A 24,678-nucleotide genomic window follows, 5' to 3' on the forward strand; every position below is an offset into this window, starting at 1 on the left:
GACAATCACTCAACACCACCACAAGCTGAAACTTTGACAGGAATAGCTGGCGCTTATGAACCGCATAGCTTGGAGAGATGCTGACAGATGATAGACCTTGGATTGTAATCATTCCTCCCCCTCTCTTACAAGTTTAGGAATGATGTGCACCCCTTCCAGTGTTTGTCCTTGGACGCAGAAAAATTTTGTTTATTATTTGGTTTTTAGCTCTCTGGTTGTTCTCTCTGGCATTGTGCTCTGTGATTTGGTTACTTTTCAATGTTGTATGGCCATGTGTGGTGGCTAGGAGTTATTTATTTTTATCAACACTATCATCGTGGGTCTTAAAGTCAAGGAGATGTGAATTCAGACCTATTACTAAGGTCAATCATGGTGCATAGGACAGGCTCCTGATTCAGAGAGTCTCAAGGTTCAAGGTCAGAATCTATTATTTACATGCTGTGTGGTGCTAGGCAAATTAATTAACCTCTCTGTGCTTCAACCTCTTTATCTACAAATGGAAAGGATATTAGTATGTACCTTACAGGGTGGTTGTAAAGACAAAATTGAGACGCTGTGATATGGTGGCTCATAATGACTGTTCATTAAATTTTCCCTGATGAAAATTGCCTGATTCCTCTGATCCTTGGTATCCTCATTCTTAAAATGATTGTGTTATTGTTAATGTTAAATAATCAAGGGGGTATATCTCAGCAGTGTGGTATGGAATGAAGAGTTGATATTATTATCAATAATAATTAACAGAAACAAAAAACTTCTGAAATGGACTTCAAAGCCTCATTATTATTGCTTATTCTCTACTTTTTTATGTCAACATCTGTTCTCGTGCGATTATTCAGTTCTGACTCATCAGTGAAAAGTGACCTTTTCTACGGTAATTATTATTACATGGGTGAGAGCAGACAAACCTCTTTTTAAAATCTGATTCCGTATCTCAATCAGTCAACATGCTTTTACCAAACACATTATGTTCCCAGCTTGGATGGGGAAGCAGTTTTCTGCACTGAGTTTGGTATTAACTAGGGTTACCAGGTAAAAAGCACACGTATTCCATAAATTATAACCGGGTGTATAATGTGCATAAGACACTATGCTAGTGAGTATCCTGATAGGTATAAACGTGAGCCAGATGTGGATCCTGCCTTCAGGGGTGCAAGGCCAGCTGAGAGCACTGGGAGAGGGAGCATGGATGCAGACTGCCTGGATTGGGTACCAGACTCAACGCCTCTCCACCATGAGACTGTACACAAGTTACTGAACTGCTCTGTGCAGGGGCTCCTCCTGTGTCAAGTGCAGGTGGCAATAGTACTGACACCATAGCGTTGGGGTAAAACTTAGCTGGGTTATTATTCATAAAGCCCAGTGATCACAAAGATCAGCAAATGTTAGCCATTTCAAAAATACATAGTTGGGGATAAAGCATGTATGTAAACAAATGTAATGCAAGATTATGGTGCTATTGCTATGGAAATTTGGACAGAGGAGAGACTACGTAGGCTTCATAAGGAATGTGGTATTTGGACTAAGCTTGGAAGGATAGATAATATATGCATATGGAAAAACGAGGCAAATCAGGGCAGCTTTAGAATCAGATAGTATGAGTAAGAGCATGAAGGGGTGGACAAGGCAAAGAAACTCTACAGGGAAGAAGTTGGGGGGAAAAAGTCAGCGAAGGTCCTCAGATGCTGGTTCAAGGAATTTCTGTTTGCTGTGTGGACAGTGGAGAGAAGGTCATTATGGATTTTCAACAGAAAAATGGTAAGGTCAGAGCTGTGCCTCTGGTGACAGACCAGAGAAAGAAGCTCTGAGCATCATAATAGCTTGTCCTGGTTTCTAGACCTCCAGTCTGTTCTTTCTCTGGCCTGTGTGCTATAGGACAAGCAGGACAGAAGGCTCAGACACAGGAGATGATGATGTTTGGGCTTGGGTTGCTGAGAGGTTGGATGTGTCACTAGCAAACATGGGGACCATAAAAGGATGAGCAGACTGAAAAGTGTATCTGTGTGCGTTGGGACATGTTGGTTTGCAGTGTTGATCAGTGTACGGATAAGGTCAGGAGTAAGTGGAGGTTTGGAACCTTAGAGTACCACCAGGTTGGAGGTACAGATGGTCCAGGAACTCCTCCGAATAAAACTGGAAGCCTGAAGAATGGATGAGATTGCTAAGGGAAGATCACCCTTGAGCAATCCCTATATGTAGGGATAGCAGGAGAAATTGAACATGGAAAGGATCCATTAGAAAGTCAGAAGAACACAGAGTTGAATAAAGGGACAGAAGAGTTTCAAGAAGGAACAAATTAGGTATGATAGACGAGACTTACTTGGGAGATGGGAAGGTAGTAGGAATGGAGGAGAGATGAGGCAGAGGGGAGAACTCACTTCCGGGAGAGTGGGCAGAGACCTTCTGTTGTATTAGGTAGAAATCAGGAAACGCTTATGTGCTCTTTGGTATCATTTCCTAGGAACTTAAGACGTGTGTACCCCTCATCCTTAAGGACAGAGACTAGGTCTAAAAAGTCTAATTACTGATTATTATGCCTTCTGACCTAGCACTTTCTTCCTCTTTATTTTGTCTCGGTCTTATAGATGGCGGGAGGTGGTGATTTGATATTGACTGGGTTGGATCTGCTGTGAGTCCTACAAAAAAGGGAAGGTTTTATGGTCTGTTCTAGTGAAAACAAAGTTCAGACAAGCTGAAAACATATTATTAAAAAAATCCCTTAAGTTGATAAAACTGCAGAGTTGTTTTATTTTCTCTATCAAAAATTCCTTTTCCTTCCTGGCATAGAGGAAGAGATGGCAGCACCCTCAGGGAACTGGAAATCTTGGTGAAGGAGAGCAAGAACCATGAACATAAGAGAATGAGAGAGCAAGAAAGAGAAGACTGGGTTCATAGAGCCAGATAGTCTGGCTCTGAGTAAGATCGTCTAGTTTTGGATTTAGAATAGGAATTGTTCTAAATTTTGACAGAGAATGTTCACCATAGTGTGTGTGTTACTAAAACTGTGGAAGTAATCAAGTCAAGGTGTTCATTCTGAAAGATTGTCCACATGAACTATGAAGTTAGTTGATATAATGGCTCAAGTTGCAGGGACAAAGGCTATGTGCTGGTCTTTCAGCCGTCAGCTCCAATACTCCAGTATTAATAGATCTTGTCTCATAAAACCTGCTGTGCTCTGAAGTATCCTGGCAGAAGGATTCATCATCGGAGGGTAGTCAATAAATGTGTGTTGAATTCACACAAAAATGATTAGATTTTCTGATTGCCATTAAGAGTCAGATAAATGGTGGGAGAATTAACTAGGATGTTGATAGATTGCCCAAGAAGATGTGGAGATTGGCTATCACATACCTCAAAATAAGAGAGTTTTGCACCTGAGTAGGAAAGTGATGATCTGAATTTGGCATCAAGGGTTGGGAGGAGTGCTCGAGCTTCTGGGGAGGGGAATTACCAGATGTGGAAGAATCTGCAGCCTCCAAGTACAGGGAGTTCCTTGGAAATGGTATCCCCTGGAAAGACCCAGATTTGATTTAAAGCAAAGGGACATAAGGAGAGAGGGAACAGGAGAAGAAAATGTCCATCAGTACAGGAATGAGTGAACAAGGGAGTGAACTGGAGGGACTTGTGTTCTGTGTTCTTGTGTTCACTAGCGAGTGAGAGAAGTGATGAGATGGGTTGACTTGTGGTTCCACATGGAGCTTGGGTGCAAAGATGACAGCGTCAAGTACTCAAAGCTCAAGATGTCGGTCTGTTGAAGGTTTGCAGACCGCTGCCACTCCAGGTGTTGTCTGCAGCCAGGTCAGCACGGAGCATCCAGCCCCAGCCAGCATGGGCAAAAACGTGGAAGCGTTTGGAGAACGGGAGCCTTGGCTCAGAGTCCCAGGCTCATCTGTGTGTGGCCCAGAGGGTGGACCCGGGAAAGTGTGTGCTGGGCTGCTCTTCAGACATCTGGTCAGCCAGGGCGGGTCCCTTTATCACATTAGCCGATGGGCAGCCTAGGTTTAGGAAGGTGTGAATTAGAGGACAGGTTACGTTTCAGAGGACAGAGGAGCAGCCGGTGCAAGGTCAAGCCAAGGTGGTGTGGGCACCTCGGAGTGGAGTGGGCCTGGGAAATGAGGTCATGGAAAGAGGTGTCTTCAACTCCAGCTGAGGAGAGAATTTTGTCAACTTTCACCCGTTTCTGTAAAGTCTGGTCCGTAACACACTCCTGTGATTTCTAAATGCCTGTTTCTTTTTGTTTTTGTTTTTGCTGGCAAGTTGTGTGTAGGTGAGAGATACTTAAATATTCCTCAGTAGGGGGTCCTCTTGACATTTTAGACAGAAAAATTATGTGTTTGGAGAACTGCCCCTTGCAGTACAAACCACTTAACTCCCGTGACCCTTTTGGCCATGCACATAGAGCCCCTCAGTCATTCTGACAACTGAGAGAACTCCCTTGTTGCCTGTGCCCTTTGGGAGGCTGTGATTTCCTCTGGTCACCACAGGAGTGGAGTGGAGCAGGGTGGGGGGGAGCCTCCCCTGGGGGAAAACTTCAATTCTCTGCAGAGATTTCACTGAATCCACATTTCGAGAGTATGGTGCTATTCTGGAGTTTTATTCTGTCTCAAACGAAGACCACGAATCCTGACTTCACTATAAGCAGAGGCTTTTGAATTTATTACTGATTCAATTTAATGATGAACAGTGACATTTCCGTGCTAGTGAAAGTGTGGAGGATTTTTTTTTCCTCAATCTTCTTTTCATATGTCTGTGATTTGTGACTTCTCACATTTTCCTATAGCCCCTGACCAATCCCTGGATACCAGCAGACATCTTTTTTGGGGGGGATCTTTTACTATTGAATCTCTTTATCTTCGCATCAGGTGGAAGGATTTTATTGTTCCATATGACTAGGAATGTAGTGGTCACCTTTCAAGGAAAACCATTTTTGTTCAATCTGCCTGTCCAATACTCTGGGATAAACACTCACACCATGGGATGTGGGGGTGAGGCAGGGGAACAGGAGAGCTTTGCTGAGGAGGACGCGCCAACTCGCCCTCATTTCATTATTCCTTTAACTCAACGATACCTGCAAACGGTTTTGATGTTTGAAACCCAAAGGTAAAGTTAAATGGTGGGGAGAGTGGGGTATAGGAGAACAGATTGAAGGAATGGTAAGGAAAATGCTTTCCTCTCAGCCTCAGGCAGGGTTGTGCGAGAGAGGAGCGTGTTAGTGTAAATAGAGGTTGGCCTCCTTTCTGGACCATCAACGAGAGGAATGCCATTCAAACAAGGTCTCTGAAATTTCCAGAGGGTTGCTTTTGAAAGTGATGTATGGGAGAGAGGTCCCTCTCCTTAGGAATTCGGAGTGGTTCCTCCACTTGACCTTCAGCTCCTCCTCCCAATGTGAATCCTCCGGGCTTCTCTCAGCCTTCCTTTCCCATATGTCTAGGACTCATTTCCTGTCACCATCCACAGCTTCCTTCTGTCATCCCTGGCACATGCGTTACCCACTACATACGCCCCCATCCCCCCACAACACGGCTGTTGCCTCATCCAAGCCTGACGCCAAATGGACTTTCCCTCCACAGATCCTATCTCTGCCTGACCTCTACTGTTGTCTCTGTTCCCCTCAGTCACATCTCACTGTCCTGTTCCTGTTGTTTACGTAGAGATTGCTTAGATGTACTCTCGTGTCCGTCCACGTGTTGAAGTTTTCTGCTCCCCTGGACGGTGCGCATTTCCCGTGTCCGCGCAGTGAGGCTCATGCTGCAGATGTCCACGTACCCAAACCCGCTCCCGCTGACCCCACCCCGGAGCTGAGAGCTCAGACTCGGGGGAGGTGCTCAGCACTGCCGTGTGAATGGCACGCTCTCCTTTTCTGTATCCCGTGCAAAAGCATGTACCTCTCGGTGTACCTGATAACGATAGAGCCAGGTGACTTGGGGACCCGGTTCCACGTGGGGAGGTGGCCCCAATCACTCACATGTGTGCCTCTGTTCTCTCGGCAGGAAGATGAGGTGGTTCTCCAGTGCATCGCAAACATTCACAAGGAGCAAAGGAAGTTCTGCCTGGCAGCCGAGGGCCTTGGGAACCGCCTGTGCTTCCTGGAGCCCACTTCAGAAGCCAAGGTAAGATCGATCGCCTGCCCTGCCCCTTCTCCCCTTGGCCTCCCAGCAGTCATTTGCAGGGGAAGGAGCTGCAGGGAGAGGATGAGGAGGGTGATGAGGAAGAAGTGAGAAAGAACACATTTGTTTTTAAAAGGGAAAGCAGGTCAGATTTAAACCATACCCCTCCCCAGCAGTAGGAACCCGGAGCAGTGAAGAATAAGGGGTGCCTTGTCTGCCATTGTCAGTGGGACAGCAGTGATGCCTTGAGCCCTGTCAGCCCTCGAACGAGAGGGTCTCCTCAACCTCCCAGAACATCGGGTTGTGATAATTCCTAGAAGTCTGAGTGCATGTTCTTGACTCGCAGCTGGCACTGATTGCTCCAGGGGCCCACGGGTGCTTGGGCCAGTGTTTCTCAGCAAGCATGCTGCTCTCAGTTATGATTGTACTGAGGTCATCATCCCCGCCTGCCCACAGTGACCTGGGGGCAGAGAGGAGCATCTGCTCTGGTCCCTGCCTGCGTAGTGGCATGTAATGTCCTGTCTCTTCAGCCGCACTTTAAGACGATCTCTGCTTTTCTCGATCTGTATGTTGAGTGGGTCCGCGTACTCAGCATGATGACAGTGCTTTGCTGTCCCGGCCAGACCTTTAGATCAGTCAGGGTTCTGCAGAGAAACATCCTCCCCTTTCTCTCGGTGGATGGGTGGATGGATAGATAGGTAGGGATTGAATATAATGCCTCTTGCAATTATTGGGGCTGGCGAGTCTGAAATCTGCACGTCAAATCAGCAGGTTAGAAAACTCAGGCAGAAATTAATGCTGTCTTGAGGCAGAATATTTTTTTTTAAGATTTTATTTATTTATTCGACAGAGATAGAGACAGCCAGCGAGAGAGGGAACACAAGCAGGGGGAGTGGGAGAGGAAGAAGCAGGCCCACAGCAGAGGAGCCTGATGTGGGGCTCGATCCCACAACGCCGGGATCACGCCCTGAGCCGAAGGCAGACGTTTAACCGCTGTGCCACCCAGGGGCCCCGAGGCAGAATATTTTTTGTCCAGGAAACCTCAGGTTTTTTTTAAGGCCTTCAACAGATGAGGTGAGGCCCACTCACATTCTCAAGGGTAACTTCTACTTGAGGTCAACTGATTATAGATGCTAATCACATCTATTCAATAACTTCACCTCAAAACCTGGATTGGTGTTTGATTAAATAACGGAGTCCTATAGTCTAGCCACGTTGACGTACAACTGACCATCCCACCCTCCGAGCTCAGTTTTCTCACAGAACCATGTTTCTTTTCTTTTTTTTTTTTTTTTTTTTTTTTTTTTACTTTAAAGCAGAAAGTGGTTTCTGTATTTTCCAGTAGGCCCACGCGATGGGCATGTCACTTCTCCACAGGAACCTACACAGTTAGAGACACATATACCTAGTTCGACCAAATCCTAGAACACCAGATATGCACCGTGATGGCCGTGCCTCCCAGAAGCCCCTGTCCTCTCTACCACTTTTTTGCCCTCCCATGGAGGTCACTCATCCCTGAGCACAAATGTCTATCTGTGACATGTATGGCCAGTGCCAGTAGGACAGAGTCCCATTAAAATAAAGCGAGGGGCACCTGGGTGGCTCAGTTAGTTAAGCATCTGACTCTTGCTTTTGGCATAGGTCATGATCTCAGAGTCCTGGGATCAAGCCCCACATCAGGCTCTGAGCTCAGCGGGGACTCTGCTTAAGATTGCTTCTCTCCCTCTGCACCCCCCATGATAAATAAATAACTCTTAAAAAGGAGGGGGAGCAAAAGAAAAGGAAGATTTTTTTTTTCTTTTTAGAGGTCTTAGACTTGATTTCCCTGAGGTCTTTTTCATTTGCTTTTGACCTGAGCTAGGTATTGTTCTTTTCATTCCCAGCAGTCCAGGATACTAAGAAGATCTCTAGATTAGAAATCAAGAAGTTAGTTCTCAACTACCAGCTAGTCATGTAACTATGAGCAAGCCACTCAAGCTTGTTTTCAGTTTCCTCATCTGCTTAGTGGGGATTTAATAGTAACTACCTAAAAAGGTTGTTATTAGGATTAAATGAGTTAATGCGTATGAAGTGCCAAGCACATTGTAAATTCTATATAACAACTGACTACTATGATTAATTTCACCTAAACCAGGTGAAAAACAACTATATACCCTAACCTGAGAATTCTTTGTGTCCTCTAGGAATAAAAATAACCCATACCACACATAAATGCATTTGAGGATGAGAAAATATCCTTCTTAACACCCACTTGACTAAGTATTCTTATTGTATTTTATTTTTGTGAGAGAGAAACAGGGCATGGTCATGCACAGGGTGGGGCAGGGGCAGCAGGGGAGGGAGAGAGAACCCCAAGCCGACTCCCCACTGAGCACAGAGCCTGATGCAGGGGCTCGATCTCATGACCCTGAGATGTCAACCTGAGCCAAAATCAGGAGTCAGACACTTAACTGACTGAGCCACCCAGGCAGCCCTAAGTGTTCTTATTTTAATTTTTCATTTTAAATTTAGAACAAGGTTTAGAAATTTAGAAAAAGAGATGTAACATAATTTTATCATCTTGTCACAACTGTTTTCATTTGTTTTTCATTCAGTCTTTGTCCCCACGCGCCTATGTTTTTAAAGTCATACTCAGAGTGGATATATAGGCATTCTGCTTTCTTTTCTTTGACATTTTAGCCAGTTCCATAATGCTCTATAGTCTTCATGGTTCTTAAAAAAAAAAAAATATATGTATGTGGCTTTGCTAGTTTACATTTGCTTCTGAGAGTAAATGTCCAGGAGAAAAATGACTGGTGTTAAGAGCATGAGCAGTATTCAACTGCTTTCCCCAAAGGATACACCAGTTGTCACAGGGGACGTGCCCACTGTCATTGCATGAGTATGTGTCTCTTTTAGATATAGTATGAGGGAACTGCACCATGAGCACTTCTCAAAACAAAACCAATCAAAACAAAAACAGGGTCAAATTCATGGAAAGGATAGAGAAATTTCTCAACTCTTCCCGTCACCATTCCAGGGAGCTGCTGTCTAGCCACCATTTTCTGAGACGTCAGTCTTTTCTGCAGCCAGCTACACTGTGCACACATCACTTCTGGCCTCCCCCCTCCCTTTCCATGAAATATTTCCCCTAACTCCCTGCCATCAAATTTCACAACCACCTGTGCCATTCTTAGGTTCTCGGAAGCTAACATAAGGCGTGCAATGAAATAAGAAGGTGTATTCCCAAGCCTGGCACTGAGTGTGAGGCACACACCTCAAACGCCACTCTTAGCACCAGCTACAGAGCCACCGTGACCTTGGCGTTCCTAGTTAAGGGTATTTCAAGCTAACTGAGACTCAGAGATAAAACTGAGATAAATTCTGGGGAGAAGACAGACCTCTGAGAAAGAAGAGATAAGGTTCTCAAAAGATATTCTTAGTGTACAGCCCTAAGAAAAGGAGGTCACATTGAAGCAAGGAGTGAGAAGGTAGAAGAATGAGAAGCAAAAGTATGCCAAGGTTTGCTGTAGACATGGAGACTATGTAACACTCGGGAGCGCTCTTTTGACTTTCTGTTGGCCCTGGCCCACTCTTCTCTGAAGGTCTTCTGAAACCGCAGCTCGGCAGATGGAAGCACTGTTATTCAGACTTCCCTTTCAAAGATGCACGGCTCCGGGAATTAAAAGGTGTCTTGTTTTATAAGAAAGACTTCAGAATTATAACCAGAGACCAAGAAACATGGAAAGGAAACGTTGCTTCTTTATCAAAAACAGCAAATACTTTTTTTTTACTTTCATTAAAAAAATTTTTTTAAGATTTTATTTGTTTAACAGAGAGTGCAGCAGATGGAGAGGGAGAAGCAGAGTTCCCACAGAGCAGGCAGTGTGCTGTAGGGCTCCATCCCAGGACCTCAGAATCATGACCTGAGCCGAAGGCAGACACTTAACCTACTAAGCCACCCAGGCGCCCTTTACTGTCATTTTTAAGTGGAAAACTTGTTCCCAGGAATTTGCTACTTTTCATTTGGCCCATATTATCTATTTTGTACGTACAGTCCCAGCTGGGGAAGCAGGGGTGAGTCTTACTTGGTTTAACTTAACATCGAAACTCCTGAGACTCTCATAGATGGCTTGGCAGGAGTCTGTGCAGTGGGACAGGAACCACCGCTTGCCTGCTGGGACGCGTCAGGCACATGGGAATCCCTCACGCCAGGTGACAGCTCCAGTGCAAAGAGATGAGGTCTGCATCAGGCAGTGTGAGAGTTACCATGATTTACAAGCCTCATGTAACAGGAGCCAGGGTTTCTTGTAACAACGCCACAGGCATAGCTTTGGGGGGACCCACAAAGGACCCCTCCCCCCAGCTAGAAAGGTCTTACACTTGGGGAATTGCAAAGAGAGGGCTTCCTATGTGGGGTATTGGTGTCATCCCAGTGCAGAGTCCAGCTGCCCATCGAGGATCATTTTCACCATAGGCAGCGTTCCCGAGTAACACAATTCTCACAGCAGTTTTACCAGGTTGTCCTAAAAACAAAACTGGACAGTTAGTTGAAGGTCCTATTCTCATGCAGAAGGAGTAAAGAATTTTGTAAGCCTTATCCCACAGCAATCTTCATGGATGGCAATTATTTAACTACACTGGCCTTATCTGATGTGTCTGGAACCCAAACACCTTTCCAAATCCTCACTTCTGCCTTCCCTAGTTATGGTCCATCAAAAAGGAAGAAGCATATGGGAACTTTTGGTTGAAAATCAGTTTCAGCAGACCAAGGTTTGTTCCACTTATTTTAAGAGGATGAAACGGAAATTGTGAAGTGAAACAACTTAACCCTCGTGCGCTTTATTTATTTATTTATTTAAGATTTGTCAGAGCGTGCGTGTGCGCACAAGCAGAGGGAGAATCAGGCCCCCCACTGAGCAAGGAGCCCAATGCAGGACTCAATCCCGAGACCCTGGGGACCCCAGGATCACGATCTGAGCGAAAGGCAGACACCTAACTGACGGAGCCACCCAGGCGCCCATCCTTGTGCCCTTTAAAAGCCAGCGGCATGTCTGAAATCTTTGGGCTCCCAGTGTTTCAGAATGAAGTTCTCCCTCTCTGTTGGGGAACACTTACTGGTCATGGTGTATTCAAAATGAAAAATCCAACTTCAGATCCAGTTTTCAAACTGAGAATTTCCAGGGGATATTTAGTCCTGTTGCCGTCCACCTCCTCTCCTGGAAACGAAGAATTGTCTGCTCTGATTTCCGAGAAGCTGGATAGGCTCTAAAGAGCCAGGGCTGGACATCCGTGATTGTGCAGACATCATTATGCAGATGGCATAAGTTAAGAGAGAATTCTAGGCTAAAAATAACTTATTTTCTATTATTTTTATTATCTTTAGCTCAGAATAGATTTACTGTTGACTTCTAAAAACATAAGGCTGTGCAAATTGGCGGAGAATGAGGCCCAGCCTGAGCCTGTGCACGTGTCTTTGAACTTCTGATTGCTATTTTGTTAGAGCATAGTAGTCTTTCTGGGCTTACGATCTTAGGAAAAGCCAAACTATTATAAAACTTTTTTTTTTTAACTCCCTTGTCATGTGAGAGAGAATGACAGGTAGAAAATGTGAGCCCTTTTGATTGATTTACATTTATCGGGCATCATGTGCTCTATGCCGTGTACTGCAATGGGTACTTACATGCTCTCATTTAATTTTTATTGCCCTGTGGAGTAAATATTGATCTCATTTACAGAGAAGGATACAAGAATTTAGACAAAGTTAGGTAAATTCCTGAAGATGATTCATTCTAAGCTTGAATCACTAATTCTATAGTACTCAACAATAAAGAGTATCCTGGATCTCACTTAAGGATATAAAAGCCATATTTCTCCATGTGGTTAGATTTTAAGATTACCTGGGCAGATCTCCATACCCCCTCCCACAACCTTCCTGCATCTGTCCTCTGAATGCCTGACATTCCAAAGTTAGAAATATGTATTTTGCTTAAATCAAGTAGAAACTATTAAAATGCAAATGTTCTGAGAGAGCACATAGAAGCAATGTTAAATTTTTATAGCTAATTTTTTTTTTTAGTATAAATGACATCAGGTATTTTCTTGGAGGAATAAGGAAGGTTACTAAGTGCCTCTATCTTAGGATATAAGGCATAGAAACACTGCTAAAAGTACTCTACCAAACAACTTGTTATGTGACAAGAGCATAAGACTAGGACACAGAAAGTTAGGGTTCTATTTTTTTATTTTTTTTTAAGATTTTATTTATTTGACAGAGAAAGAGAGCAAAAGAGAGAACACAAGCAGGGGGAGTGGGAGAGGAAGAAGCAGGCTCCTAGCACAGAAGCCTGATGTGGGGCTCGAACCCAGAACACGGGGATCACGCCCTGAGCCGAAGGCAGACGCTTAACGACTGCGCCACCCAGGCACCCCAGAAAGTTAGGGTTTTAGGTGTGCTCTGGAACTTTTTTTTTTTAGATTTATTTATTTGTTTTAGAGAGAGAGCATGCAAGTGGTGAATGTGGGATCAAATGTCTACTGCACTGAATTAGAATAGTTTACCTGTCTCGATGCCTCCCCTCCACCAGTCTGTGAGCATTGAAGTGAAGACCGTGGTTAAGAAACATGACCATGGACCATGGAACAAGATTGCCTGGGCTGGTAATTCCGGCCCCACTGTTTAACAGCTGTCTGACCATGGTTCCAATGACTTTACCCCTCTCTGCCTCCATTTCCTTGACTTGAAAACTGTATCCATCTTATAAATTATGAAGATTCAGTTACATGGGTTCCTAATTGTAAAGTACTTATAACAGTGCCTGACACACCCCAAAGTGCTTTTTAAGCAATAGCTTTTATTATCCCGAGTATGGAGTCAGACACACTTGAGGTCATCAGGAACTGTTGCTTGATGACTTACCGATGTACTGAATTAGTTAAAATAGTTAAATATTTTATTTATGTTTTAATTTTAATTCCAGTATTAACATGCAGTGTTGTGTTAGTTTCAGGTGTACGACATAGTGATTCAGCACTTAGTGCTCATCGTGATAAGTGTACTCTTAGTCCCCTTCACCTATTTCACCCATCCCCCCACTCACCTACCCTCTGGCGACCATCAGCTTGTTCTCTAGAGTTAAGAGTCTGCTTTTTGGTTTGTTTCTTTTGTTTTGTTTCTCAAATTCCACATGTAAGTGAAATCATACAGTCTTTGTCTTTCTCTGACTTACTTCACTTAGCAAAATACCCTCTAGTCCATCCACGTCATTGCAACTGGCAGGATTTCCTTCTCTTTGATGGCCGATAATACGCCGTTGTGTAGATATGCCACAACTTCTTTTATTCCTCTATCGATGGACACTTGGGCTGCTGGCATAACTTGGCTGTTGTACATAGTGCAGCAATGCACATACGGGTGCGTATATTTTTCAAAGTCAGTGTTTTTGTTCTCTTTGGGTAAATACCCCGTAGTGGAATTACTGGATCATATGGTATTCTATTTTTAGTTTTTTGAGGAGCCTCCATTCTGTTTTCCACAGTGACTGTACCAATTTACATTCCTATCAACAGTGCATGACGGTTCCTTTTTCCTCCACATCCTCACCAGTGTTTATTTCTTGCCTTTCTCATTCTCAACATTCTGACAGGTGCGAGGTGATCTCTCATTGTGGTTTTGATTTGCATCTCCCTGGTGATGAGTGCTGTTGAGCGTCCTTTCATGTGTCTGTTGGCCGTCTGGATGTCTTTGGAGAAATGTCTGTTCATGTCTTCTGCCCATCGTCTTTTTTAAGTAGGCTCCACGCCCAGTGTGGAACCCAATGCAGGGCTTCAACTCATGACCCTGAGATCAAAACCTGAACTGAGATCAAGAGTCAGATCCTTAACCGACTAAGTCACCCAGGTGCCCCTTTTCTGTCCAGTTTTAACTTAGATTATTTGGGTTTTTTGGTATTGAGTTGTAGAAGTTCTTTATTTTTAGATACTAACCCTTAATCAGATATGTCATTTGCAAGTATCTTCTCCCAGTCAGTAGTTGTCTTTTAGTTCTGTTGATTGTTTCCGTTGCTGTGCAGAAGTTTTTTATTTTGATGTAAGTCCAGTAGTATATTTTTGCTTCTGTTTCTCTAGCCACAAGAGGCATATTTAAAAAATGTTGCTACAGCCAATGTCAGAGAAGTTATTGCCTATGTTCTTTTCTAGGAATTTTACAGTTTCAGGTCTCTCATTTAGGTCTTTAATCCATTTTGAATTTGTTTTTGTGTATAGTGTAAGAATAAATATTTTAAAGGCCTGGATTTGACCATCAGCAGGATGTTTATGACATTTAAAGTGAAATATTAACGAGAGTCTGGGTTAAGTTAGATGAAAAGGATTAAGCAATGAGTGAATAGTTTTTAAAAATAAAGTGAATCAGTGGGATGTAGATTTTATTATTGATTTCTAATTTAATTCTGATATGACAAAACCATGCTCTGTAGATTTCAATTCTTGGCAATTTATTGGGACTGTTTTATAGCCTAACATGTGGCCTATCTTGCTTAATATTCCACGTGTTCTACTTTTAAAAAGTGGATCTTTTTCAGTTGTTGCCTAGTATTTTTTGAATAGTAAGATGGTCGATCGTGGTGTTCAAATCTTCTGTTCTTACTGAGTTGTATTTATATGTTCTATCAATTACTGAGATGTGTTAACAATTATGAAGATTTCTCTTTGTCTCCCTTTAGTTCTGTCAGTTTTATTTCGTATATTTTAAAGCTCTCTTCTTAGGGGTGTGTGTGTGTGTGTGTGTGTGTGTGTGTGTGTATGATTTTTATTTTCATGATGAATTAATCTTTGTGTCATTATCAAATGCTTCTGTTCATCCCTGATCTTATTGTATGCTTTGATATTAACATGGCCATAAACTTCCATGCTTTCTATTTTGTGGTATATCTTTTTCTGTCTTTTTATTTTCAATTTGTTTTTATATCTTTATATCTAAGGCATGTCCCTCATAAACAACATAGTTACATGTTATTCCTCCCCCTTTTTTATAATCTCTGCTGTTTTATTGTAGTATTCAGTTAAATTTATTGTAACAATTGATACCATTGGGTTTTAGTCTACCATCTTACGGTTTGTTTTGTTTCCTCTGGTTTTTATTCTTCTGTTTCTCTTTTTTTACCTTCCTTAGGATTAATCAAATATGTTTTAGTATTCTGATTTGTCTTTTCTATTGGATTTGGTTCCTCTTCTTCTGTGTATTATTTTTAGTCATTACTTTAGGGAATACAGTATAAATCCTTAACCTCTCAGAGTCTGTCTGGAGTAGTATTATACCACTTTCCTTTTATCCTTTGTGCTATTATTGTCACATGTTTTATTTTTACATGTTATGTAATATGCGGTACTTTCTTATTTTTGTTTCAAAGAGTCAGTTGTCTCAAAGAATTAAGAAAAGGAAAAAATCATCCTTTATAATATTCATATATTTACCATTTTTAGTGCTCTTTAGTCTGTCCTCTAGATCCAGACTCCCATCTAGTAGCATTTCCCTTAAGCCTAAAGAACGTCCTTTAGCATTTCTTGTCGTTCAGGTCTGCTGATGACAAACTCTCCCAGCTTTTGTTTCACTGACAGTGTCCTTATTTTGTCTCTATTTTTTAAGGATATTTTCTCTGTAAATTCCTTGTTTGATTTTTTTCTTTTAAATATGGTGTTTTGCCATCTTTCGGTCTCCTTTTTTTTTAAAATGAAAAGTAAGCTATCATTCTTAGGATTCCTCTATATGTAGTAAGTCTTTTTTTTTTTTTTTTGCTGGCAGGTTTTAAGAATTTTCTTTATCTTTGATTTTAAACATGTTGAATTCAAAAGTAATATAAGACATCCAAGAAAAAATGTTGATAGACGTCTGATATATAAAACAGAAGTTTGGAAGAGAAATTGGGATTAATCTTTTCAAAGATTCAAAACATCTTTCCTTTTCAGTTTGAATGATTACATTTGAGGGTGGTTTTCTTTGCATTTATCCTGCCTGGGTTTTGCTGAGTTTCATGGATCTTTTTGGTTTTTGTTGTTTTGTTTGTTTTTAATTAAGTTTGGAAACTTGGGGGCCATTACTACTTAAAATACTTTTTCTGCCACATTTGCTCTTTCTGAAATTCCAATTGCTTATATATTAAACTGTTTGATATTGTTCTGTAGGTCCCTAAAATGGTGTATTTTTTCAACTATTTTTCTCTCTGTGCTTCAGTTTGAATATTTCCTACTGGCTTATCTTTATGTTAACTGATACTTTTATTTAATATAAAGATGCCATTAATTCCTTCCAGTGAATTTTTTCCAGCTATGTATTTCTGAAATTTCCATTAGTTCTTTTCTAAGGTTTTACATACTAACCTCAAATTCTTTTGCCATTATTCCCATTTTTTCCTATAAATTTATTAACATAGTTATAATAGTTATTTTAAATACTTGACTAACACCAGTATCTGGATTGTCTCTGGGTCTACTCCTAACTGAGCTTTCTGTTGATTGAGTCACATTTTCCTATTTCTTTTGATATCTAGTAATTGTATACTGAAGATTATAGGTGGTATTTTGTAGTTCTCATTTTTATCTTCCCATGAAGAGTATTGCATTTTATTCTAGCAGGCAGTTAAATTATTGGTGGACCTCCTTGATCTTACGAAGACCTACTCTAATTTGATTTTGGTTTTAGTCCTAGAATATAGTCTTTGTTCTTGGGATTAAAGCCCTTCTGAGTTTTAATGAAAATCCTGAAGTGTTTTCCAACCCCTTCTAAATAACAACACTTGAACACCAAATTCTGACACTCTAAAGTTGGGTAGCTGCTGAAACCTTCACTCATTTTTAGTGTTCTGACTGTTGCCCTCCTTTGGATACTTGAAATACTGCACAGTTGAGTTGGCCAAAAAATTTGAGGGACATTTGTGTGCTGACTTTGGGTTTTCATCTATGGTAGTTCTGCTCTTTCCAACATTCTCCTTTTCAATTTCCTGACATTCTAACAGCCCAAAATCAGGCCTCCGACTCCATAGTAGCTTTTTCCTGAGGTTTATCCCCCATGAACCCCATGAACAGAGGAAGTACCCTCCAGGGAAAATTTAATTAAATGTACGTATCACTTATTGGGCTTCCCATTTTTCCAGAATCCTGTTCCTTCAAGCTTTAGGTTGCTCTCCAGTGCCTTTGAACAGTTTTTTAAATTTTTTGTCCCGAATTTATAACAGTTGATGTCAAGAGAGTTCTTCTTCTGTCAGCTTCTCCACTGTTACCTGAGTCAGAAACTCACCAGTGAGTGTTCACTACTCTTTGAAGCACTTGAATGTTAAATGGAAGAAGAGGGGGGTCTGGGTGGCTTGGTCAGTTAGGCCTCCTACTCTTGACTTTGGCTCAGGTCATGATCTCAGGGTGGTGACATTGAGCCCCGAGTCAGGCTCCACACTAGCTGTGGAAACTGCTTAAGATTCTCTCTCTCCTGCTCCTTCTGCCCCTTTCCCCTACCCCCCCACCCCGAAAAAGGAAGAAGAGAAAATAGTATTAAAGCAGAATCTAGGGGCACCTGGGTGGCTCAGTCATTAAGTGTCTGCCTTCGGCTCAGGGCGTGATCCTGGCGTTCTGGGATCAAGCCCCACATCAGGCTCCTCCGTTGGGAGCCTGCTTCTTCCTCTCCCACTCCCCCTGCTTGTGTTCCCTCTCTCTCTGTCAAATAAATAAATTAAAAATAAATGAATAAATAAGCAGAATCTAGGTTATAGAGGTGTTTCCACAGTGAGAAACACAAGCATGTTTCTAGGCAAAGAAGGAGGATCTAGAGAAGGAGAGATTGAGGTTGCAAAAGATAGAGAACTAGGAGATGACACTATTAGTGAGGGGATTAAACTGAGTGCAGCTGTGGCATATGCAAAAGAAAAGTGGGGATGAAGGGATTCTGAAGTAGCAAGGATAGGAGCTGAATGTGAACAGGGGCTTGTTAGAGGAGAACATGAACTTATAAAAGCTGTGTAGATTCCTCATATTAAGTGAATACACAGGAGTTAAGTTGAATTCAGGTATGGCTAACAGAGCGCATAGGATGGCTAAAGAATGAAGGTGGGAGTAGTCAAGTGTGACTCCAGAGTTACAGGCTTTAGCTGCCTGTAGAGTGCATTTTATTTAGTGAAGGGAATTTATTTGGAAAGGAATAAGTTAGGCCAGAGGGTGGGCGGTGGAGCTTATGAACTGAGGTTTGGACATGTTGAATTCAAAAGGCCAGTAGGAGATACAAGAAAAAATTTTGATAGGCATCTGGACGTATGGATCTGGAGATCAGAAGAGAGGTTAGGACAGCGGTAATATTTAGGAGATAATGGCTTAAGACTAGTAAATCAAGATTCGACAGCGAGTGGCAAATAATGGATTAAGAAACAAGAAGGCCTGGAAAATGTCAATATTTAAAAATGAGCAGAGGGAGAGTAACATCACAGAGAATGAGAAGGAGCATCCTGAGAACTCAGGGGAAACAGTCACGTGTGGTGTCATAGAAGCCATGGAAAGCAAAGGCACAGCATCAAGAAAGGGGCATAGTCAGTAGGGTAGAGCGCCACTTGGAAGTCAAGTAATATAAGGATGGAATGTGTCCATTAGAGGTAGTGACATGGAGGCCAGCAGCAGTCTCTGTGAGAGTTTTTTTCAATGGGCTGATGCAGGCACAGGCCAATTTAATTATTTTTTCAGAAGCTGATTTAGAGGAAGTAAAGAGTAAGACAGAAGTAAGGAAGAAGAAAAAGAAGGCAATCCTTGCAGATTATCTCTAAAAGAGCACAATGGCTGGAGAGGGTTAGAGGACGGAGGGATTTTTGTCATGGGAAAGACCTAAGCTTGTATAAGTGCTTCCAGGAAGGTACACATGGAGAAGGAGTGGGAGGAGATGCAGAAGCGGGAAGGGATGGTTGAGTGTGAAAATTGCTGGTATAATGGAAAGGACTGGTGTTAGGGACAGAGGAGGAACTAACTTTCAAGTAAAGGAGGAACTTCTATGCCATTGAATAGGAAGAAGGAAGGCAGCGATGAGAGTGGATGGGTAGGTGCTGTCCATTTGAAGAGAGAAGAGTGCAGGATTGCTGAGCAGTGGGTGGGCCCAGCATTGAGGCCCGGCTGACATTGATGAGCATTAGTTTTTAGTGCTGTCAATTTTCTGACTGTGTCCTTGTGGATCGTTAATTCAGCCAGGGTCAGAGTGTTGCAGGTGACTATCGGTGATGGGGCAAGAGAGTCTGGGACACTGGCCAATGAAATCTTGGAATTTCAGCTGAATGGTAGCAAAAAGAAATAAGGGATTAAATCCCGTAATGAGAGCAGTTGAGTGTGTGAGCAAACAAGCTGGAAGATGAGTGGCTGGTGAGACAGTGGGCTGTGTCGGAGGTTTCCGAGGGGAGTGGTTTGTTTGAAAACATGGTTTCAGCGTATGACCATGAGAGAGGGTGGCTGAACTGGAGAGCAGAAGATCATTGATAAGGAGGAAGCGAAGTAACTGAGAGGCCATAATATGTAATGGATTATTCATATAAGACATTAGTTTCCTATGGCTGCGTAGCAAATTATCACACGTCAGGTGGCTTAAAATAACAGAACTAGGGGCGCCTGGGTGGCACAGCGGTTAAGCTTCTGCCTTCGGCTCAGGGCGTGATCCCGGCGTTGCGGGATCGAGCCCCACATCAGGCTCCTCTGCTATGAGCCTGCTTCTTCCTCTCCCACTCCCTGCTTGTGTTCCCTCTCTCACTGGCTGTCTCTATCTCTGTCGAATAAATAAAATCTTTAAAAAAAAAAAATAACAGAACTTATTCCCTTGTGGTTCTGGAGGCTAGAATCTGAGATGAAGGTTTTGGCAGAGCCATGCTCCCACCGAAACCTCTGTGGGAGGATCCCTCCTTGCCCATTTCAGTTTCTGGTAGCCCATGTGTTCTGTGGTTTATAACTGCATAACCCCAATGTCTGCCTTCATCTTCACGTGACCCTTTTCTGTGTGTGTCTATCTTCACATGGTGTTTTGCTCTTATGAGGACATCAGTCATATTGGATCAGGTCTCACTCTACTGACCTCATCTTAATTTGATTACATCTTCAAAGACCCTATTTCCAAATACGGTCCTATTCACAGGTGCTGGGGGTCAGGTCTTCATACATTTTGGGAGGACGCGATTCAAAAAATAACAACGTGAATGTTCAAATCACCAGTAGTAGGAATAAAAAGGAGCCAGAGATTTCAGTGAAGGGCAGGTTCAGGAAATACAAAAACAGCAGTGGAGGAGGGAGTGGAGAATGAGGTTACCAGGAGTAGGAAGCTTAAAGAAGAGGAGTTAACTTGTGGGAGAGTAACGATCTGGAGATAGTCTTGGTGGAGGAAGGACCCAGAACCCGCTTCCTAACCTTCAGTCACATGAGGTATGAGAGAATGATCATCCTGTTACTGGGAGGTCCCCAAGGGAAGCAGGGTCCTTTGGGAGGAGCTGGTGTTCAGGGAGAAGGCAGCAGGTGGAAGATGGAGCACGTTGATCATGGAGTAGGAGTTCTGGAAAGAAGAAGGGGCTAAATGAAGAGATTGGAGAGAGGAGAGCATTAAGGAAATGACCATACATAAGAAGAAAGCTAATGGTAAAGCCTTGGTGGGCTTAACCTACAGGCTTCTGGAGGATGGTGTTCACGGTGGCATGGGGAGATGGAGGCTGGACAGGCATTCTGTCAGACAAGACATTCTTTTTCTCTCAGCTGCCGGCGCTCCTGTTTGCATGTCTGAGCCTTGCTGTCCAATGTGTACAAGTGAACAGAAATGGCTGGGAGTGTTCTGTACAGTCGTGCCAGCCTGGTGAGCTGGCCCTCTGGTGCGGTCCTGGGGGACCAGAGAGGGCTGTCTGCACTGAGCAGCTACCCTGCAGGCACTATTGGGCCAGGCACTATTACTGTTTTGCACAGGGAGGGGGGAAAAAGTTCATTTCCTATTGCTCCATATGTGAAGTCACCAAGTGGAAGGGCCAGAGTACAATTCTAACTCTACTCAGATTCTGAAAAACATGCCTCCGGTTCTTCTCAATTAGCAGCTCAACTATTTTCTTTCAGGATGTTTTATTCTTATTTCTACATCCACACTGAGCCTCGTGTTCTGCTATTTCTGACTGTCAAGAGATGAGAAGGGAAACAGCTATCCAAAGAAATAGCATAGAAGTCAAGTTTAACGTGTCAGGTTTTTGGGTTTTTTTTTTTAAGATTTTGTTTATTTATTTGAGAGAGAAAGAGAGCACAAGTGGGGGGCAGAGGGAGAGGAAGAAGCAGGTTTCCAGGAGCCTGTTAGGGGCTCAATCCCAGGACCCAGAGATCCCAACCTGAGCCAAAGGCAGACGCTTTACTGACTGAGCCACCCAGGCGTCCCTCGTGTCAGGTTTTTCAGTGCATTTATCATTTGCTGGATCTGAGGACCTAGTTTTTTTTTTTAAAAAAGAAAAATCCAATCTTTTAACCCTGAGATCTTTCCTCCTCTATATTGTTCGCCTTCCTACTTGAGTTATTAATACTGTTGTGATGACTTACCTGCTTGGGGCAATACCAGTCCCCTCTTTTATTTAAAGACAGTCTGTACCTTAGCGGTGGGAATCTTCACAAAGAATTTATTCAGTGTGTAAAGTGGCCCCAGAGCTCTGCTGCTCACTTGTCACTTACTTGTTCACAGCAGGCAAATGGCCCCGGGTGAATTAAGAGTCGGTATTATTCATACCCGGGCTCCTCTGCAGTACTTAGTGCTTTGCTCTTCAGACCTAATAGCTGCTATTTTGGTCTCGATTAGCAGTATTTTTTCTTCCTCCATCAGCTCCTGAACTTACTACTTATATCATGAAGTCTTGCCTTTTTTTCCCTCTGTGATTACCTCTTTTTCCTTTGTTGCTTTTACATGGAAGAAACATGATGTGCTGCATTTGTGTTAGAACTTGAATCTTAACACAGGCCATGCCATACGTATCATTTGTATGCCTCACGGGTGTTTTAAAACCTGGGGATAAACTTAAATCATGATTATGGCCCTCTGTGTAATCCATTGAAGTTATGTGCATATTCGTAATTCACAGATCAACCATTTCCAAAGAACACCCTATAGTGATTTGAGAAAGTTCTCCCTCCAGCTTGCTGTCAAATGTTACACAAGATGACCCCTCAGATCTGATTGTGACTGTCCTGTGAGGAGAGTTTTGTAAAGGCAATGTTTAAAATTGTTTTCGAAGTTAAGATTTGCAGACATTTAAGTTGACTTCTCCTTTTCAGGAGTTCATGCAATAGTTTTATTCTTTAAAAAAAATTTTTTTTTAAATTTGTTTATTTGAAAGAGAGAGTGAGAGAGAGCATGTGCAAGTGACAGGAGGACAGAATCTTCAAGCAGACTCCCCAGTGAGCCCAGAGCCCAATGGGGGGCTTGATCTCATGACCCATGAGATCATGACCTGAGCCGAAACCAAGAGTCGGAGGCTTAACCAACTGAGCCACTCAGGTGCCCCTCAAGCTTCATTCTTTTGAATAGTGACCTGGACAAATTACATGAACTGAAAAATTTTGTGAATCCTTTGCAAACAATATTTTGTTCTTCATTTGCCGACGTGCAGCAATGTGTTAGAATTACATTGAAGAATTAATTTGTTTTTGTTCATTTACATTGTATTTCAGGGAATGATTACAAAGTGTTCCACATGCAGTCATTCCAGAATTGAGCTGCTTTCTCTATTAGGACATTTTCGAATAATTGCCCTCTCATTTCACTTAAACTCAACTGAGCCTTATATGAAGCCTTTAGAAGATGCAAACAGCTGGTGCACGAGAGCTATCTGTAAGCCTCTCTCAAACAGTTGTTTCTTAGCTGTAGAGTGTTGACAAAATTAAAACCCCTTGACCTAATGATCCATTTCTTATTGGAGCACTTCCATCAAGGATTTTTGCCTCAAGCCCTACTCGAGCACGTCACTATACATCCCAAGATATTTCTGCTTCTGAGCAGAACAGACTGTCCTCTCTTTGGGGTGGTTCAGGTACGCTGCCGCCTCGGAGCACAGAGGGTGGGGTCACTGACCTCCAGCCCACCTCTTCCATCCCAGAAGCAGTCCCCAGAGACTTGAAATTTGAATTGTTACCCTGCCAAGCTGTGGACTCTGGGTTCAATTTCGCTTCTTTAACTAAAGATGAGGAGAGGTTTCAGAAATTAATGCAAGCTCTGAGACTGTCGACAAAGTAGCCATAGTGTCCTCATCAGCAAAGCCTCTAATAAACAGCTAGAGACTACTTTCGGTGAAAAATACAGCCAAGAAAGAGGAGAACTTTTGGATGTTCATGAGAAAGTTTCTACAGCCTCCCCTGTTCACCGTTCAAGTTGAAAAATAAGTGGTGTGCTTTTGCTCACTACCTGGTCTCCCAAGTAAGTTATGTCAAGAATGTTTTATCTTTAACGATGATTAGCCTGGGGCGCCTGGGTGGCTCAGTCAGCTAAGTGTCTGCCTTCGGCTCAGTCGTGATCCCAGGGTTCTGGGATGGAGCCCCGCATCTGCTCCTTGCTCTGCTTGTTCCTCTCCTGCCCTTCCCCCCCTCCAGTGCATGCGCACTCCCTCTCTCAAATAAAATCTTTTTTTTTTTTTAAGATTTTATTTATTTATTTGACAGAGATAGAGACAGCCAGAGAGAGAGGGAACACAAGCAGGGGGAGCGGGAGAGGAAGGAAGCAGGCTCACAGCAGAGGAGCCTGACGTGGGGCTCGATCCCATAACGCCGGGATCACGCCCTGAGCCGAAGGCAGACGCTTAACCGCTGTGCCACCCAGGCGCCCCTCAAATAAAATCTTAAAAAAAAAAAAAAAGATAAGCCTGGCCAGCATCTAGGGGTTCTGGCCCAGAGCTCACCTAGAAGGGCAGTGCTTCTCAAATTTGAGCGTATTCTTCCATCCCCAACCTCGTCTCGGGTGGGGCCAGAAATCTGTTTTTGAGTCATCAGCCTTTGACACCTGTTTCCCTGTTTGGCTAACTAATGATACAGTAGCTAGCCAGCTTAGGGGTGCAGATGTCCTCACAAGATGAAGCAAAGCTGCGCCCTGCCTTCACTGGCATCACATTCAAACTCACCTACAGCCTGCTGTGGAAAGTCCCCAAGTGCCACAGTAAAGAATGAACTGCTTCTTTCCCAAAACGTGCAAGTTTAATAGGACTCCAAACATGGCTTTCATCTCCGTCTTACTCACTGAGAACATAAGGACAAATGCCCCTGGAAAGCAACCGGGTAATTTGAAGCATTTATCTCTATAGGGTCTTGACAGGCTTTGCTTAGGTCACCATGAGCAAGGACTTTGCTTTTTGAGGTGTGTCATTGCTCCGTCAGTTTCTATCAATGTGTTCATTCTCTCTCATGGAGACAAGTTAACCATTCTGTAGGAGTGGGGGGCGCCTGGGTGGCTCAGTCAGTTAAGCGTTCAACTCTTGATTTTGGCTCAGGTCATGATCTCAGCGTTGTGAGATTGAGTCCCATATCTGGCTCCACACTGAGCATGGAGCCTCCTTAAGGTTCTCTCTCTCCCTTTACCTCTGCCCCTTCC

At 43.0% G+C, this 24,678-nt stretch overlaps 1 protein-coding gene across 1 annotated transcript in view; it reads left to right on the forward strand.

Moving 5' to 3' along the window:
• Positions 1 to 24,678, forward strand: part of RYR3 (ryanodine receptor 3) — a 541,796-nt gene that overhangs the window by 168,985 nt on the left and 348,133 nt on the right. Inside the window, exon 2 of the mRNA XM_034661206.1 lies at positions 5,991 to 6,110. Within this exon, the coding sequence (XP_034517097.1) occupies positions 5,991 to 6,110 (120 nt within the window). The remainder of the gene's footprint in view (positions 1 to 5,990; positions 6,111 to 24,678) is intronic.

The sequence above is a fragment of the Ailuropoda melanoleuca genome, chromosome 5 (assembly GCF_002007445.2).
Source record: "Ailuropoda melanoleuca isolate Jingjing chromosome 5, ASM200744v2, whole genome shotgun sequence".
In the NCBI taxonomy this organism is placed as follows: domain Eukaryota; kingdom Metazoa; phylum Chordata; class Mammalia; order Carnivora; family Ursidae; genus Ailuropoda; species Ailuropoda melanoleuca.